Raw genomic sequence first — 19,241 nt, 5'->3', positions numbered from 1 at the left:
CTGTATATATCTCAGGTACTGCATGTCATTCATTCCTGTGTCTCTAGCACTTGTTGCCCACCACTGCCTAGAAGCTTCCTAGATTCAAATTTGCTCAAATGCTTCTTCACAAGAGAGGCCTTCTATGAACACACTACCTAATGAATAATACTGCCCTCCCTGTCAGTCTCGCTCCCCTAACCTGCTTTACTTTTCTTCCAAGCCCTTATGACCCAATGCGTTATATTTTGATTTGTTTATTCAGCGTCCATTCCTACAAGAATATAAACCCTATGAGGACAGAGGCTGTCTTTTTTTGTGCTCTGCTCTAACCTCAGCACTAGAAAAGACCTGGCACAAAGCAAGCCTTCAATAAATACGTATTTAACAAAGGAATTGCTGTACTAAGTGACTACAAATGGAGCTTCTACTAAGACTCAAGATGTTAAATGAGAACTATTCAGACAGCCTTGAAATAGTTTCATAAAAGTTTAAAGAGAGACCCTATAAATAAAAGAAAGAGGCATGATTAGTGAAAACAGAGATTATTCTAAGGTAATAATATTACTTTTAAAAATTTCCATAGACTAATCACTTTAAAATGTAATGCCATTACTGTAATAAAATTGCATTCTCCAAAATTCTATGTATGCTCCCACTATTCTCCAAGGTGATTTTCCCTATAGCCCTTTATAGCCATATTTTTGTGTATGCCACATACATATACCAATACCCATATGGATATATAATATAGGATTTTTTAAAAGTTGAAAACCCATGTGTTTTTTATTTCCCCTCTACTTATCCATTTTCCTCTTTAATATTTGTAAATATTAAGTATTTATTAGAACTTCATGCACTAAAAGTATCTTCAAGTAATAGTATTATATGTCATAATACATCCAAATCTGAAAATAAGAAGTCATGTCCAAGTTCAAAAGTGTTGTCTCTATGGGCTGGCCAAGTGGCACATTGGTTAGGAGTTGGCTTGGGATACCAGCTCTGAGCAGCAGTGCCCCGGTTCGGATCCCACATGAGGGCCAGTGACACTGCGCCCTCTACAGCTAAGATGGTGAACAACAGCTTGACCTGGAGCTGGGCTGCCATGCGCTGCCGGTGATGACGTAGGCTGCAGTGAGCTGCAGTGGGTTGCCATGAGCTACTGTGAGTTGCCAGCACCTGGTGTGAGCTACCATGAGCCGCCGTGAGCTGCCGTCCAATGGCCAGTGACTGGTTGCCTCACCTGGGAAGAGCGCAATGATAATACCTACATGGGCCAGTGAAGTGAGGTCCTTCACAGCTGAACTGAAGAACAAAAGGACAACAACTTCTGTTCCCCTTCCCCGATTCCCCAACACTGTTTCCCTCCCCCAATTCCCCAATAAAATCTTAAAAAAAAAATGTTGTGTCTAGATTTAAGAACCGTAGATTTGAAGAAAGAATACTGACTTTAAAATTAGGGTGAAAAATGAGTTAATTAAGAAAACAGTTACTGAGTCAATAGAGTTCAAAAACAGTGAAACTCATTATTAAAAAAACAACTTGAGATTAGAAAGTGTTTTATTAACTGAAGTGTTAATTAACTCTGTAGAAGTTTAGAGTGATTTTATAAAACCTACTTCATCCCTTTTCTTAAGTTTTTCTCAGCCCTTAGCTTTTGGAGAGACTTGGATAATGAAGTGGCCCATTCTCGGATGGCTTTTCTCTGATTGTGAACCCAAACTGTGTATGATTCAATACTGCATAAGAGCCATGGAAACACACAATATTCATCTGTCATCTGTCTTCCCAGTTCTTCAAATGCATTCAAATATGAAGTTGTCAGTAGCCTTATCTTACATGTGAGCACTTCCTATAATACACAGAGAAGACATCTTTCAGTGTCCACTGCTATTCCTGTGATGAAAGACTCTAGACAGTGGGGTTCAGTGGACCTATCAGGATAAGGAAAGCCTAGTTTTAAGTCCTGTCTATGTCCCCTGAATAACTAATGACCCAAGTAAGTTATTTAGCCTCTCTGATCCTGCTTCCTCATCTGTAAATCTGTATAATAATACTTTACAGTGTTACTCTATAAATTAAATTAGATAAGACTCTAGGACATAAAATGGAATTTCCTTGATGGTACCTGCTGTTTTGCCAATTTGCAGTCAAAAAAAGAAGACAATAGAAAGGCATTCTGAAATACTGAGATAGATTTCATGTGTTTACAAGAGACACATTCCTTGGCTTGTACATGTAGACCAAGATGGCCCTTTACCAGGGACGTGTGTGACTTTGTATGACCAGTGGGATCACCTAAATGTGTTTTCCAACTCCACATAGATCTTTTCCCAATTCCTTGGTCTCTCTCAAAAGCTCTGTGACAGGCCTCACTAAACCTGGGGGAGCTGCTCTTCTAATTGTTGAATTTCTAGATTGTGAGTATGTGGTGATATCTTTGCTACCTTCCCCAACCCATTTCCAAAGCCCAGTTTGCTTGTGGCTTGCTGTTCCCTACTTCCAGGTATTCAGGAAAGTCGCTGCCTCTGCCACCAGTTTGGCGCCCTCAGCAGCATCCAATCCCACAAGCTTGTGCTCCCTGGCAGCGCGCCTGCAGGCAACACACTTGTTCCCCCACCCTTATCAGAATGCTCATCACTTCCGTGAGGCATGTATCAGGAAAGAGGGAAACTAGCTAATTCATACTAAGAAGCAAGTTACTGTTAGCTCTATGCTATAGGTGGGACACTTTATTAAAGGGACTTGTTAACACCTGGTGAGGGAGGAAGTTCAGGAAATGAGGGGAGGGCCATTATCTGGGAGGGCATCCCTCCTAGAAAACTACCTTTTCTGTCCGTATCAGGTGAGCGAATGTGTTCAAATCTGGAGAAAAGATGAGAAGTCTGGTTTTTTGGTCTTTTTGCTCTCCAAAGACTAGGTCTTCCATCAGCACCCCAATCTCCTCTACTTTTTTTCTAACAGTCACACCCCAGGCAGGCACCAAAATGGGGAAACTCTATAAAGCCATATTGTATTATTAATCCTCATCCCTAAGGTGACGAAGCATCTCATTGGTTTCTACTGGGAGCCTCCAAGACTATACATTCAGCTCTGACGATTGGCTAGCTAGAAGGACTCACAGAAGTCAGAAAAGCTGTTATACTCAGTGATAGGTTATTACAGCAGAAGGATACAGCCTAAATTCAGCAAAGGAAAAAGTCACAAAGGACAAAGCCCAGGGAAACCATGCGCGCGCTTGTAGTGGTTCATTCCCAGGACAGTTGCACGGACAGTGCTTCACTCTCTTAGCAACGTGTGTCAAGTGTTGCCAACCAGGGAAGCTCACCCACGCTTTGGTGTCCAGGAATTTCACTGGGGGTCAGTCAAGTCTCCATAGAGCACCCCTACACCTGACCTCAGTTACTCAGCCTCCAGTCATTCTATAGGTCAAGCTGATACAGCATGGCCCAGGGCCCCAGGTGAACCAAATTAGGCATTCACAATAAATCACATTGTTACTGTAAACCAGCTGGCATTACCTAAGACCCCAGGGATACAAAGACACTAGGATGAAGCAGGATATTCCAAGGATGTAGAGGTTACCTCCCAGGAGCCAAAGGCAAGTCCTTTCTTTGGCATGTTCAGGGTTTGACCATCTCGAGCCGTCTGAGTCAACCCTGTTTGCACATTTGTAATAACCAAAACACGGTGCATGGAAGCGAAGCCCACTTTTAATATGCTTGTTTCATGATCCATGCTGAGGTAAGATTCCCTTAGGGGCGCTGAGCGATGTGGCTTCACCCAGGCTTTCAGTGTAAATAAAATGCGAATGTAAAGACATTTGGAAGAATAAAATTTGAAACACAGGCCAATTTCTTTTACATTTACCTAAAATGACTTCAGAGTTGCTGTGCGGTAAGCAGGCCTCCAGCACAAAACTGAAAGGGGGCGGACATTCAGCGGTGGTTTATAGTGCTATAAAACAGTAAACATCTTTCCTATATAGGAAAACATTATATGACAAGGGGAAGCACCATTTCAGAATAAATGGGTCTCTTCTTTCAGTTTGAAAAGCACTGATCAGGCCTATAGTTTTAAACCATGTTATTACCCAGCCCAGGCAGAGGCAGCCGTAACAAAGAAAGCCACAATCCTTTCTTAGTTCAGTTCATGGAAAAGTTAGATCATTGGAATTCCTCTCCTCACACTTCTCTATCAAATAAATTACTCAGCCACATAGCAAATACACATACAAATTTATTTTTAAAAGTATATTCCACAGCTAAAAAATGTCCAGGTCCCCATCGTTTGGTGGCTAAGGGCGTGAGCTCTGAAATCTAAGTTTTCATCATGAGATGGAATTCTCACTCCTTTAGTTATGTCCTACATCTCCATGCCTCAATTTTCCTCTCTGTAAAATGGGGACAATACTTATTTTAAAGGTTTAATTTTAGTAATGAAAGTGATAACGTGTGTAAAATGTTTATAGTGCCTGGTGTGCAGTAAACTGTCAATGAATATGGACCATCATTGAGCTACAATTATAATTTGAAAATTATCAGACAAATAGCTTAGAGGCAGCTCAGCTTTGCAGCTGAGAGCACAAAACCTTGCACCAATTTCTCAGGTTTGAATCTTGGCTCTCCCACCACCAGTTTGAGAACATCATTTAACCTTGTTATTTCTTCATCCAGAAAGGAGTGAAGGTTATGGTGAAGATGCAATGTTTGCAAAGTATTTAGAATAGCACCTGACATAACAAGTGCTCGATAAATGTCAGCTATGATAATTGAGTGCATTTTAAGAACTCATTCTGCCCATAGACTACTCTCCCTCAATTACATCAAATGAGTATAGCAGAGTAGAGTGATGAAGAACATGAGTGATAGAATCAGGCAATCGTGGGTTCAAGACTTGGCCATGCAGTTAATTAGCTGAATGGCCTCGGACTGGTCACTTATTTTCCCTAAGCCTCAGTTTTCTCATCGACCAAATGGATTATATCAGCCTTAAACTAAAATGGTCAAAACATTTTTAATATTTAACAATTACCACCACCAATCTAATTTCTATATGTCAATCATATAATTATGAGTAAAACGATGTATCATAGACATACATCTTAAAATCTTGGGATTATAGGGTTCTCACAAAAGTATACTTTAAGGCATACAATAACATTAATTTTTTCAGCAAAAAATTTATTAAAATCTTTTATATGCCAGGAACTATATCAGCCACTAAAGGATGAAGTAGAAGTTTCTACCAAGAAACCTACATTCTTATTGTGAAACAGATGTAAAAACAAATGACTATAAATAGTACATACAAAATAGCCAATGATAATGATTGCACAGGATAGTAAGGATTCAAAGTAGAGATATTCCCTAGACTCAAACTCTGATAGCATGCAAGGTGTAGTAACTTTAACCTTTCCACCTCTATCAAGACATGCTCAACACATACATAGTAAATATTGAATGAATCACCGGATTTGGGAAAATCATGTGATAATCTTCATTCTTCATCCTGGATTCTTGATTGAACTCCATCAATTATTGACTACATGTATGACCCTACCCAAGTCAATATACTGTCTGGAGGTCAGTTTTCCTACATAGTAAATAGATTTATCTATCTGTTCTGCTTATTTTATGAGTGTGTTGAGAATTTCAAATATATTTGAAGTTGCTATAAAAACCCTCAAGTAAAATGTGAAGGCATTGTAAGATTTTTATCCTTAAAGAAAACCACAGGGCAGTATGTTTATATAAAATGCTAGAAGTATTATGTGAAATTTTACACACGAGAGTAATTTCATGAGGATGGGAAGAATGACATGCCCGGCCCCCAAAAGGAATGACTACTTACAGTCTCTATCAGGAAAGCAAATGCTGAAAAAGCATGCATATTCTGAGGAAGTTACATATGTCTGTTCTTCAGAGGGTCCCCCCAGGTCTCCTGTTCAATTTAATTCCATGACTACCATCTTCTTGACTCTGGTGAATGGAAGTGACCGACACAACTATAGTTATCTGGAAATCACCTGTTGGTTTTACTTCCAGCAGTTTCTTTCCACCAAATATAAACAAGAGGTTGATAAATAGATATAAACACCAGAAACAAAATCTGATATTAAAATATTGAACTTCAGTAGCTTTTAACTCAATAGAGTTGATCTTAAATTAACACTGTGTTTTAACATAGAAGACACTGCAAAAATATTTGTTCTCTAAAACAAGTCTTCTGTGGCTGATCTGAGTTGCATGTTTTTTTTAAGAACTAAAACAAAGCAGAGCCATGACTCCAATTTACTCTGGAGTATGAGGCATTATTTTAGAGAGACATAGTTATTGGAGAATGAAAACTGTTCAGCTGGAGAATAAAATGGCTGTTGAGATCAGACAACTAGGGGATAAGGAAGCAGGCAGAGTGATTCCACAAGTAAAGGAAGGTAAGTAAAGATGGAATTGAAAATGTGGTGTGCGTTTTCCTTCACAGACTGAAGCGGCTCTGATGTATGATGCTGTGTACATGGTGGCCATTGCTTCTCACCGGGCTTCCCAGCTGACCGTCAGCTCCCTACAGTGCCATCGACACAAGCCATGGCGCCTTGGACCCAGATTTATGAACCTGATTAAAGAGGCAAGTGTGGCTCACTTACAGTCCTGTTCTTTCTTGAGCTTAGCACTGTTTGACTTGTCCATTTGTGTGGTCCTCCTCATATGGCTCTGTTGGCATGATGTCTACAAGGGAGGAGAAGCCATCTTCAACCAGATTGGCATTTTATTGGTAAAAGTTTGTCTAGAACTACCAGAAATTTTCCAGTGTGATGATGAGAAGTTTAAAGATGCTACCAGATCATAACATTCACCCTCCTTGATTTCAACTACGGCCTCTCCTGCTGCTGGCCCTCCCTCCACACATGTTTATGGAGCTCATGGGTACTTATTCCAAGACCTGTTGAGTCGAGGAGTGGGTTGTACATCACTGAAGGGGCCAGAGACAGTTTCTACTTTGTCAGCCCATAATCCAGTGGTCTACTAAGTATTGGGTTGCACAGATCTGAACAGAAGGAATTCTTGGTCTAAGTGATATTCTGATTATTGTGCCATTTATCAGCTAACTGGAAAAGTTCAGTCCCATTGAAAACCTACCCAGCACAGGAAGTATTTATCAAGAGGACAGAGTATTTGTGGAAGGAGAGTTCTTCCCTATGGCCCTAAGAGTCTGGACTATTCCTGATCCTTTCCTCTTCTTTGAGGCAGTTTGACTTCCCTTCCCAAGACCCTGTTTTAAGATCTCAAAACATTTATGGATTTGTAGCCTTGTATTATCTTTGACCCCAGCATACACCTCAGGGGGATCTGAAATTGACAAGGTGAAATAAGATAGTTGGGAGCAGTCAGGCCTGACTGAGTGCACACCATGCTCTGTGAGGCTGCCTTGACGCTTTTTCTATGGGATGCAGAAAAGTACACCTCCTGTGAAGATTATATTTATTCCTCTCAGTACTGAAGAAGGTTGGGGCGAGACAAAGCTATACAAGAAAAGAATGGGAGGAAACAAAAAACCAAGGGAAAAATGCCCAGCAAGAGCAAGGGCAAAATCCCAAAGAAAGATGCCAGCTTTGGCCACTATCTCTGCTGGTCTCGTCACCACCTACAGACTCTCTCTCAGGCGGTTCAATCTACTTCCCCATTAAAAGATGATTCTGATCCATAAGGGTGAGGACCAGAAAGGCAGGATGGATGAGGGTTAACAGTACCCAGGCTCCAAAGCAAGGCTATTTGTAAGGCTGGGATGAGGACATAGAAAGCAGCAAAGAAGTGCCTTGAACACATGATTTAAGGAAGCATTTACTCTGAACTTTGCACTCATAGGAGACTAAAAGGGAGTGCATCCTTAAATTTTGTGTTCTAAACCTCTCTCTTACCTCACCTAGTCCTGGCCTGGATGCTTGGGTTTAAATCCCAGCTCTAATAACATTTATGGACAATGTCACCTGGACAAGTTACTTAAACTCCTTGTGTCTCAGTTTTCTCATCTGTAAAATGAAAGTAACATCTTCTAGCTCACAGCATTATTGTGAGGATAAAGGATGAGGTAATACTTGTGAAGAACCATGCAGGAAGATAGTAAGAATCTGATATATTAGCTCTTCTCTTACCACTGGAATGGACCACTAATAACAGCCTCATTCCGTTTCCTGAGGATGATGCCAGGAATTTAAAACTGGAAAAAACAAGACAACAAAGAAAGCACAAATAGGCATGAAATAAAATGCCTTTTCTGCCAGCTACATAAATCTGACACCTATGTCTAACAGAAAAATATCACGCAGCCTTTCCTCTCCCTGTGGTGATCATGGTTAGGTCCTGAATCACCATCGTGATCACCTTGATCTTAACCAAGCAAACAGCTGGTTTCCTTTCATCCCCTACCAGTGCAAGGAGAGGCATGAAGTAACATGAAAGCTGGAGATTAGACTCTTGGGGTACCCCCATGCCCCATTTTGCTTCTATTTAAGTTGCTTAACAAGGTGAAATTAATAAACCACATGTAGGCGTATTTTAAGAAATAATGACCTCCAAGATGAAGGACCACATTGAAAGCAAAAAAGCATTTTACATACATTTACTCCAAAGAGTAAAGTGCACCCCCCCCCCCGGCCCATGCTCAGATTCCACAGTTGGAGGTGGAAGGGACGCTGTAGAAATCTTTATCACCCTCGTGCCCATCCTTTCTGTTGTCTCCTGAATCAGGATGCCATATGCTACCTTTGGCAGAATGTAGGTACCTGCAGAGAAGGTGGAATGGGGGAGGGGGGGGGGAACCAGCAGCAATGCCCCAGCTTTGAATGCCCCAGTTGAAGAACTGGCACTGAGGGAATTCTGAGGCCAACTGAAACATGCAAAAGTGATAAAATGCAGAAGTTTCTTTCAAGAAATATATAATTCAACAAAACTGCAGGTATCAGGCTTTATTGGGAAACATGAAATAAGGTACTACCTTTTAGTAACTACCATTTTCTAAACAATTCCCAAAACTATAATTAGAAGTAATGTAAAGGAGCAAGTCAGCAGGTTGAATTTATAGGTAGAGATTGAATTTGTCACAGGAGGTACACTTCCCAAGCAGAGAAGTATATAGTTGCATGTGTACTGAGTCCTAACTCCATCCATCATTTAGAATCACTAAGCCTTTCTGACAGGTCTCTCAGGCTACATGTCAATGTTTTAGGCTGACTAGAAAGAGGGAAAGAATTAAAGAACATTTTAAACATGATGGAGTGTGTTATAGTATCATCTCTCTGGGCATTTGCTAAACAAATGCATTTTAGGAGATTATAAATTCCCACTCAACAAGCATTACTGGGATTCCCAAGCACAACTTGGCTCCCTCGGGAAATATCTTCCCCCAAATTAGAAGATGCAGAGTCTGTTATCTGCTAATACAAATTCTACACAGTGAGGAATGGCAGGCTTCATTTACAGCTTTCCTGTGCCTCAGGATAAACCCTCCACTCATCAGCAGGATATGCAAGCTCACTGGTGACCTGCTTCCTGATCCCCTAAGCCATCTTTCTCATCTCCTGCCCCACCCCCAACATGTGCTGAACCTATTGCAGCTCCTTGAACTTGCCATATGCTCCTACCAAATTATTTTGCCACCAATCGGAATGCCTCTGCTAGGTCATCCTTTATGTCCCAGCTTCAGCACCAGCTCCTATCTGCTGGCCCTGACGCACCAATTTTGGCTCTTTATTAGGTTGTTGTCAAACCATCATATTTATTTGGATGTCTATCTCCAAGCTGTGCTTTTCCAGTCTCGAGTCCCTAGTTCTTGCACAACACTTGGCATAGAATGAGCACCCAGTAAATAGATACCAATCAAGTGAATGAATGAATAACTGAAGAACACATACAAGCTATATGCAAGTGCCATAAGACACACTCCGTACGTGAATATCATGTGTAGAAACAATTTAATAAGGTAGAGCTAGGGCTTGGACTGGATTTGTCTACCAGGCTCCTAGTTCTGATGGGAGAATGTGGCAGGGGTCTCAGGAATAGGCCAGCCTTCATAACACTAGATGTAATCACAGATTACTAGATGTAATCACAGATTACTATCTGTGTGAACTCAGTCATTTAGTGTCTCTGTTTCTCAGTGCCCTCGTTTATAAAATGGGTATAAATAACCCACTCATATGTTTGTGGGAGTTCCATATATGATATAGTACAGCCTAGCAAATGTCTGGCATGCAGTGGTTGCTCAATAAAGCATAGCTCCCATTAAATGAAAGGTTCTGCTAAAAATGTTTATCATGTAAAGTGGTTGTCAGGAGGAAATGAGGCAAAGCCCATAGAACATTTAGTACATTGCCTAGCATGTGTCAGCACGGCGAGCTTGCTATTGTTGTTATTGGCATCATCATCATCATGTTATTATCGGAGCCCAAGATGAAGTAGCAGTGTTTGCAGAGGAGGAGGACAGAACCTAGTAGTGAAAATTCAGGAGTCCCACGGAGATAGGCGTGCAGCATACAGAAGGCCAGTAGCAATGACGCCAGGGAGTGCGGGAACGTTCCATCACCGAGCACACACATGATTGTTCAGAAGGGGCCCGAAGGCATTAGGCAATCATCAGCCAGGCTAAACCACCAGGAAACCCTGGCACACCACAACTCAGATCCGGCTGGGAAATGGTAGCTGAATGTGGGGGCTGAGGAAGCAGAAGTACTTCCTGCCTGAGATCCAGATTCAGAGGAAGTTCTCGCTGGCCATGAGGAAATCAGTGGGAGCAGCTGTAGAAGGACCAAGCACAGTGAGGCAGCTGGGAAGACGAGGGTCTGTAATCGCAGGTGCTGGGAAGGGCAGTGAACTGTGAGTACAGCGACGTGAATCATAGATTTAGGTTCTGTCTGTGGTTCTTAACTATGTTCTGGGTTGCAGACTCTATACTACAACTCATTTAAACCATGGATTCCTTGTTCCCATAAAAGGCATACAAAGTTGTCTGCAATTTCAGGGGCCTTAATAAACACCCAGGGTTCCCTGAAACTCATCTTAAGAGTATCTGAATTGGGTGATGAAAGCAGAATTTGGTTAAAAGGGCTATCTAGTATGGCGAACAGCAAAAATATAAATGAAACGTAAGGAGTCCTGTGGGGCTCAAATAGAGTAGTCCCACGCAAAAGAGGTGAGAAATACGTTTAAGTAATTATGGGAAGATAATTGGTGGAAATTGCCTGCTGAGCTGAGAAAGTCAAATTTGATTGGCAATTGATATGAAGTCACTGTTTTTAAGGCAGAGACAAAAGGATATTTCAAACAGTTTATCTTGGTATCTATGTGTAAGTTTGATTAAAACAGATAAACCCACAGGCTATTGAGGAATTGTAGACATCTTCATTTGGAAGGAATCATCACTCATAAAGGGCTAAAAGGGAAAGGAATTGGTTCAAGAGAACTATACAAAAAGCTAAGTACAACCTTAGCTTCTCCCTTAGGTCTAAATTCATCCAGTTATTTCCTTATTAGAAAAATCCACTTAGGTGTCCTGCTGCCACCCCCCTATCAACAAATTTCTAAGTAGAATCCATCATTATATCTAATAAATCTATTATTGCTACAGTAGGCTCATATCAATTAATGACAGTGTAACTGGTATGTCAAATAAATACAAGTGAGATAGAAAAACCAATGTATGTTTGCTCCGACTCCCTATTTAAAATTTTTCAGTGAAAATCTGGGTAGAGTCCATGACTTTTCTTGTTTATTTAAGGTAATGACAGTCCTAGAGTCCCTTTAAGTTGAACCTCAACTTAGTAATTAGGGTATCTATTTTAAGATATTAAACAGAAGTCCAACTTGATTTAACATGAAATCTCTCTTCTTCTTGAGTTTGCTGGGAGATCCTAGGAAAATGGAGGGCCATGGGTGGCTTCTCCTCTTTCTTCTTTTCTTGCTTCCTTCCTCAACACACCCTTGGCTGTTGCACCTCCTACCAGGCTCAGAATGAGTTAGGACTTCTTTCTTGGGGCCGGAGGTGGCGGTTGCTGCTCTGTGCTCTCTGGGATTGGCTGGTCGTTGGTCTGGTGTCCTCAGTGAGCTTGGGAGATTTTTAAAACTAACTTTTTCTCAAACCACTTTCTTTGACTCTTTCTGGGTTCCTCTTGGGCCATCTCTCCTGATGTTTCTTTGACCTAATAGATCTCTGTTTCAGATAGAAACATACATTTTCTTTCTCTGCCCAGTGACATCCAGTAGCTCACTTTTTGCTTTCTGCTGAGGTCTCCTCACCCCACTAGACAGTCCTATTGACTGTAGCACAGGGCGATCCTATCAACCTACTCTAGATCAGAATCTGGACCATAGGAGATACCCACCCATCTCTTCCTTGGGAATTCTGAGAGTGCCTCTAATTACAATGCAGCAGATTTCTCCTGGTTATCCACCACCTCAACTGGTCCGCCCTTGTGTAGCCTTTTTTATCAATTGGAAGTCACACCATCATCCGTAGTCCACCTTAACTTTCTCACGTTTGAGTCAGTCATTGGTCTCCTGCCTCTCTGACAGCAGCCAGCCTATTTCAGACTTCTCTGAACGGCCCCTGGAAGCTCTGCTCACTGAGGATGGGATGAGTGAATGGCACCCTGAAGGCAGAGTGTGAACTCACAGAGAGGCAACAGCTGTCTCCAGAGAAAACTCCCCAGCACTCACCTCTACCACACCTGTGGCCCCTTTAATAAAGTCTTACCTAGAACAATCTCTGGGGGGCACTTCCTTTGTACATATGCATAGGGAACTTGGGAGTGTCTATCTACTCACTCTAGTATCCCGATATTTATCATATTGGTCCCTGGGTTGAAGTATTACAGTAAAATACAACTTGTCACTCAAATCAGACCTCTACACGTTGTCTAAACGTTTCCATCTGCCACAGCACATTCACCTAATTAATTAAATCATGTCAACAGTTTATCCTAAATATTCTTTAACAACCTTCTTTGCCCACCGCCCTCATCATTTCTCACCTTGACTACGAAAATAGCCTCTAGGTAGGCCCTGCATCTTGGATCTCAGCCCTTTTATAACTATTGTCCACACATCATAAGCAAAGTGATGCATAGTACATACATGCATAGTAAGTATTCTACCCTGTAGAAACACATATTTGCTTGTAGCTTCCTGTGTCCACCATGCTGTTCTCATACAGTGAAGAACATATGGGTTTCTCTTTTCCTGATGAACGCCTGCGTTATACCACCCTTTTGTCATATTTCTTTCAGCCTGGAAAGCACTGCCTCCCATTTTTCACTGGGCTCTCTTACTCAGAATTCATTTTCTCTAGTGAGCCTGTCCCAAACCTCTATTTGGAGATGGGTCCTCTACTGGACTGCATAGCTCCTGTACACGTCTCTGTTAGCACTGAACATGCTTTATCCAGATACTGGAAGGAAGGTCATTCCCCTGAACCAGGACAAAGCCAGTGCATCTTTGTGTCCTCCGAGTACTGTGTACATGGCAGACATTTAGAAGATGTTTATTGAACTGAACCCAGGAAACTAAAATCTAGAAAGCTCTTAATACATTTTGCTGAACTATTACTTAATTTGAAACTATACAGCCAGTTCCTAATTGATCTGGTCCAAAACGAATTTACTACATATGAGTGAAAAATTATTTCCAGAGGCCAACGTATATGGGCTTTCACTGAGAGCTATATAAAATATGGGCAACTTTCTGCCACTGTTCTGCTATGAAAATGTAATTTACTGGTTCAGTTTTGATGGAATGAAGATTATAAATTTGAGAATATAAACAAGATATTTAAATTCAAGCTTGTAAAAATCAGAGTAAAAGATAAAATTCTCCACTGAGGCACTTATATTTGCCTTAATATTTATTTGGACTTTTACCTAGTAGGGCAGTATTCATTTTTTTTATTGTTGTTTTAATATATGGGATCCAGGTGAAAAAGTACAGAGCTGAAAAAAAATGAAATCCCTGGAGAAACATAAGCTCTGACATGTTTTTATCCTACTGTGTCTCCACTGAGCAACAATTCTCATTATGTGCCATTTGATTTTGATTGCCAGGACAAGCTGTCCCTTGGATTAATTAGATGACATTGGATCTGGCAGGATACTCAGTCCAATTTCTACTGTTTGGAAAAGCTTCCATTTCCTATTTCTCATTCTGCACCTACTGAAATGTACCTGCATTCTAACTCCACATTCTTCAGCATCACAATGCTAGTTTGCACTGTGTAAATGAAAACCATTCATCTCAGCACCCTCTCACATTTAGGACAGTTAGATCTAAAGAGTGGATTTTCCAAGTACTTCTCTCAATTCCCTGTACAATTCTGGATAGAGAAATGAGGTCAGTTCCTAAACGTTCAAAGTTTACCATTTTTGCCAATTACAAGTCTTATCTTATATATACTAAGGTGCTAAGGTATCTATCCCTGAAGTCATCAGTCAGTGGCTAGGTGACCAATCACATGTCAGAAATTTTGAAAGGGGGTGTCGGCATAGGTTCTGCCAAATTCTCCTTGGTTTCTATGATTCTAAATAACATTTGTATTTATAAGACAGCACTCAGAGACTCCTTCTCCCATTCAGTTACTCATGTCCTAGTTCTGTACCACACTGATTTGAAGAACTTGCTTTCTATACCACAGCCTGATATGCACTCATATATGTGTACATGTGTAAGTGTGCACATGAACAGAGATGTGTTTCATTTACTGAAATGAATGTCATTATATGTGTATACATATATATACACATATACACATATATACATGTGCATATATATATATATATATATATATATATATATACACACACACTAGGCATGTATGTACATATATATAGATATGCATTTGTGTGTATATACACATATATTTGTGTATATATATACTTTTATTCAACAGTTTGCCTTTCCAATCAATCTTACTTAAGTTTTGAAATACATCTAAGTTGATGCATATTTATTTATCTGGTTCATTGATTTTCACTGAAATCTAGTATTCCATCCTTTATTTACTCAACAAATATTTACTGAATACCTATGATGCGGCAGGCACCATTCTAGACACGAAGAATGCAATAGTGAGCAAAACAAAGTCCTCGCTCTCATGGAACTGATATTCTAGTGGGAGAATCAGACAGATATGAAAGGAAATATAGTACATCAGATGATGACAAGGAGAATAAAAACAAAAACAAACCCAAAGCTCATAAGACGATAGGTTGTGCAACATCCTTGAAGAGAGAAATGGGCATTCTTATTTTATATAAACTAGAAAACACCTCAGCACTCTCCAGTAGAAATGTTATGTGAGTTACATAGATATTAGATTTTCTAGTAACCACATTAAAAAATAAAAACAAACAGGTGAAATTAATTTTAATACTCTATTTTATTTACCCCAATAGATCAAAAATATTATTATTTTAATAGGTAATCAATATAAAATTATTATTTTATCTTATTTTCATGATAGGTCTTTTAAATCTAGTTTGTATTTTAAACTTACAGCACTCAATTTGGACTAGCCACATTTCAAGTGCTCGGTAAATCTTGGTGACTAAGTAAGTGTTTTTTTAATACAATATCCCACCCAACCAGTCTAACTAGAGAAAGATATAAATTAAGCCCATGTGGCATCTAAATTTTTATTTTCATTGACAAAGAATATATTGATTAGCTATAATAATTATTACCTACCCAGCAAAGACACTAATTTGACTAATAGAACCAAAGTAATTTGAGTAATTCTAAACTAAGTGATTTGATTTCCGGGTTTTATTGATCACATTATCTACGTAATTAGACAAGTACCCTGTTCACATCCACTTCACCCCCACTGGTCCTCAGATTTGTGTTCTCGCCCATTTAGTTGACTTGCAAGTACAGAAGCCAATTTATTACATTTCGACAAATAAGTCACACATGAACCAGCACCAAAGGAAACTAGTTTCTCAAAAAAGAAAAACCAGGTGCATATCCTAAGATAAATCCTTAGGAAATAAAAATAAATTTACCCAGAGTACATGGCATAGATATAAAGTCAGAGGATTTAGAGTTGGAAATCAAATATTGGCAAGAAAAGCTATTATATTTTTAAATTATGCAGTGATCCATGCAAGCTGTTATTGCAAGATAATGGGTTATAAACAACACACATGATAGTTAAAATAATTATATATTGAACAGATGAGAATATGATAAATGCATCATTTCAGTGCCTGAAATAGCTGACATCCAAGGAAGTAATGTGGTCTAAAGGTTATGTTTATCATTTCTTCCTTTGCTTAATGTTTATTTTCATCACCATTATTATGTATACTTTACATTTGTTTTTAAATAGCTTTTCTGAGAACTGGCTTAGCATTAAGGGTGACTGGCCAGAGGTTACATTGCTTAGATGAAGGGTGGATCTCAGACATTTGTCATTGTATCACACTCTGGGGGCCTGAGTAAGACAGTAATTGTACAGTTGGTCCATCAGGGTTGCCTTTATGCAATACAATTAGAGAATGAGCCTCCTTTAATTAAAAACAAATGAAATAACACCACAGTGAACTACACTTGTTAACTCTTCTATTCAGGATACAGAGCAAAGTGTAGACAAATTTTTGAAATCCATAAAATTTTTCTGTTTTCTTTTCTCTACACCATCTCCCCAAAGTACCTTCATCTCTTGATGTTATAGTCAGTAATTCCATGATAAAACATTAGCAAACCAAAATTTTTCTAAATGAATGAATGACTATTAATTAGAGTGTCAGTGAATGCTTAAAGGTGTCATTCATTTCAAGCACATTCACAGTCCCATAAGGAATTTCTAAACTTGGAAAGCCTGCAAAATTCAAAGACAAATTTCCTTAGAGCTGGACTGAGGCATAAGAGCTCATTTAGGAGGTACAAATGCATTAAATCTGACTGCCCCTCCAATTCCACCGCCATAGGCACCATGGCCTTGAGGAGGTCAAGTGATTTCACCTCTTTGATCTACAGGTTGTACAATCAGCTTGTCCAGCTCTTTCAAGGAGGAGAGAAAAGGGGACAGGATGATGGGGTGGGGCACAGATATTAGTTTCTCATCATTGTAATTCTGTAGCTTTTCCGAGGCATGCTGGCCAATAGGAAGACTATTCAGAGCCCTAGGTCTTGCTACCTTCCCTCTACCTTTCTTTCATTACTTAAAAGTGTGTAACTTTTGGAAGTGCCACTTTATTCAATCATATCTTCTACAGACATTTTGGATATCTATCAAATGAAGATGGCAGAATTCAAAGGTAAGTAATACATTTCCTGCCATCAAGAAATTAATAATCAATTTGAGAAGAGATAGCTAACACAAATAAGTTAACATAATATGCAATTACTATGTATATGTACACAGTGAATATATAGTTGGCATAATACAAATAGTTAAGATAATAGTTAACTTAGTTAATGTAATACAAGACCTACTGAAATACGTCGAAGAGTTAACAAGCAGCCCCTACTGGAACACAGAGCCCAATAACCATATTTTCCTCTAAAGATATTGGCATTCCATAACTCCAATTCTTTCCCTTCAACTGAGCAGTCACTTTTGGAAGAACCCCTCTAATGGCTTCAAAACATCTGAAAGGTGACTCAGTAGCCATTTCAATATGCAGCTTTTATTTTTCAAATACTGCATTGCTAATGGAAACTATTCTTTAGGTACTCGGGACAAAAAAGGAGATTCCTTGCTACAGGTTCAGGTTGAAAATGTGTTCTGTGATTCATTTAGTATAATTGATTGCTCTTCATAATTCCCAGACTAGAAATACTGTGCTCAATTGAATAAAAAAATTATGGTGCTAAACATTGATATTAATCAATAAAATTAGGGCCAGAGTATATGAATCAATTAACAAAAACTGGAGAAAGAATTGTCAAGCACTGACCTACTAATAAAAATCCTATTCGAAGTATAAATCAAAGGAGAGGTGATGCTTTCCAGTTTTGTTCAGGCCAGCAGTGCACTGACACCTCCACCACTGCAATCGGTCTAAGTCAGCCATAGTTTAAAGCTAGAAGGTTCTGACAATAAAATTTAAATTCAGATTTTTTTTTTAAACAAGATAATCAGAAGTCAGAAGCACAATTTTCCTTTGTTAGATGTGCGTGTTGGGCTCAGCAAGTCATGTGCTTTCCACGACTTGGGAGGAACCAATCTATTAAAGAGGGAAAGCTTACTAGTATGCAGTATATATGTCTAACAACTTTCCATTAACTATTTCTCATAATGTGTTAAGGTGCTGTGCTTCTAATACAGCTATGTGTGTGTGCATGTGCTACATGACTTTGGGCAAGGCACATTGGCTCAGTGCCCTCAAAATTCTGAGTCTTTTTTCTTACAGCTAATATACTAAAAAGTGGATGGGAGGCCTCTTTAGTTATTTTTCCACCCTAATAATCTTACCCTGGGTTCCTTCTCTGTACCTCATGTCAGACGACCCAGGAACATCATATAAAGAGATAAGCTCACACCCTGTGGACAGCCCACTGGAATGAAGTCTATATAAGTTTGATGGTCAGATTTACCCCAGAGTAATTACCCATACCATTGAAAAAATTGTCCTATTTTCTCAGTCCACAGTTTGGAGTACTAGAGTATAAAGTTTCCCCTCTCAATTAACTGAGTAGCTTCATGTGTGTGCCTTTGAGGGGAAGCAAAGATTATGGTGGTTCCTGCAACTGAGGGGTATATAGCTAGGAGCACCATCTTGAATGTTTCAAGAGGGCCTAGGACAGGGGCAAGGTGAGGACATCTTTGAGGATTGAAAGCCAATTACATTGGGAGCTCTTTCTCAACCCAAACTGTGTTACATTGAAGTTATTAGTAGCAATAAAAATCACAGAAATGCATTTGGAAGGAAATATGAAGAAGGAAGAAGGGGCTTGCATCAGTGGTGACTGGTGGATGTATCATAACATGAGCCAGGGGTCTTTCTACTGCCCACTGGTAAAGAATCTTTCTCACTTAACTACCCACTTACAGGGCAGGCGGGATGTGGGGTTAATCCTTCCAGGTGCCCAAAACCAACTCTAAGAGAGCTCATGTACACAGCAGAAAAAAGAAATTGATGCCAAAGCTTAGTGCTGGGTTGAGATGATACTCTTTTCAGTTACTTTGAAGACAAGTTGTTAGAGAGTATTCAGAGGCTTTGCAGGGAAATATTAATTTTGGGGCAAGAATAATTAGGAACATACAATGTCTTA

The 19,241-nt window shown here is 39.7% G+C and overlaps 1 protein-coding gene across 7 annotated transcripts in view; it reads left to right on the top strand.

Moving 5' to 3' along the window:
• Positions 1-19,241, top strand: part of GRIK1 (glutamate ionotropic receptor kainate type subunit 1) — a 366,775-nt gene that overhangs the window by 262,779 nt on the left and 84,755 nt on the right. For all 7 annotated transcript variants that reach the window (XM_019654982.1, XM_019654979.1, XM_019654980.1 and 4 more), the window contains exon 7: positions 6,463-6,606. In XM_019654982.1, coding sequence (XP_019510527.1) covers positions 6,463-6,606 — 144 coding nt within the window. The remainder of the gene's footprint in view (positions 1-6,462; positions 6,607-19,241) is intronic.

The sequence above is a fragment of the Hipposideros armiger genome, unplaced genomic scaffold (assembly GCF_001890085.2).
Source record: "Hipposideros armiger isolate ML-2016 unplaced genomic scaffold, ASM189008v1 scaffold_233, whole genome shotgun sequence".
NCBI classification, from domain to species: Eukaryota; Metazoa; Chordata; class Mammalia; order Chiroptera; family Hipposideridae; genus Hipposideros; species Hipposideros armiger.
This window is presented reverse-complemented; position numbering and strand designations above follow the sequence as displayed.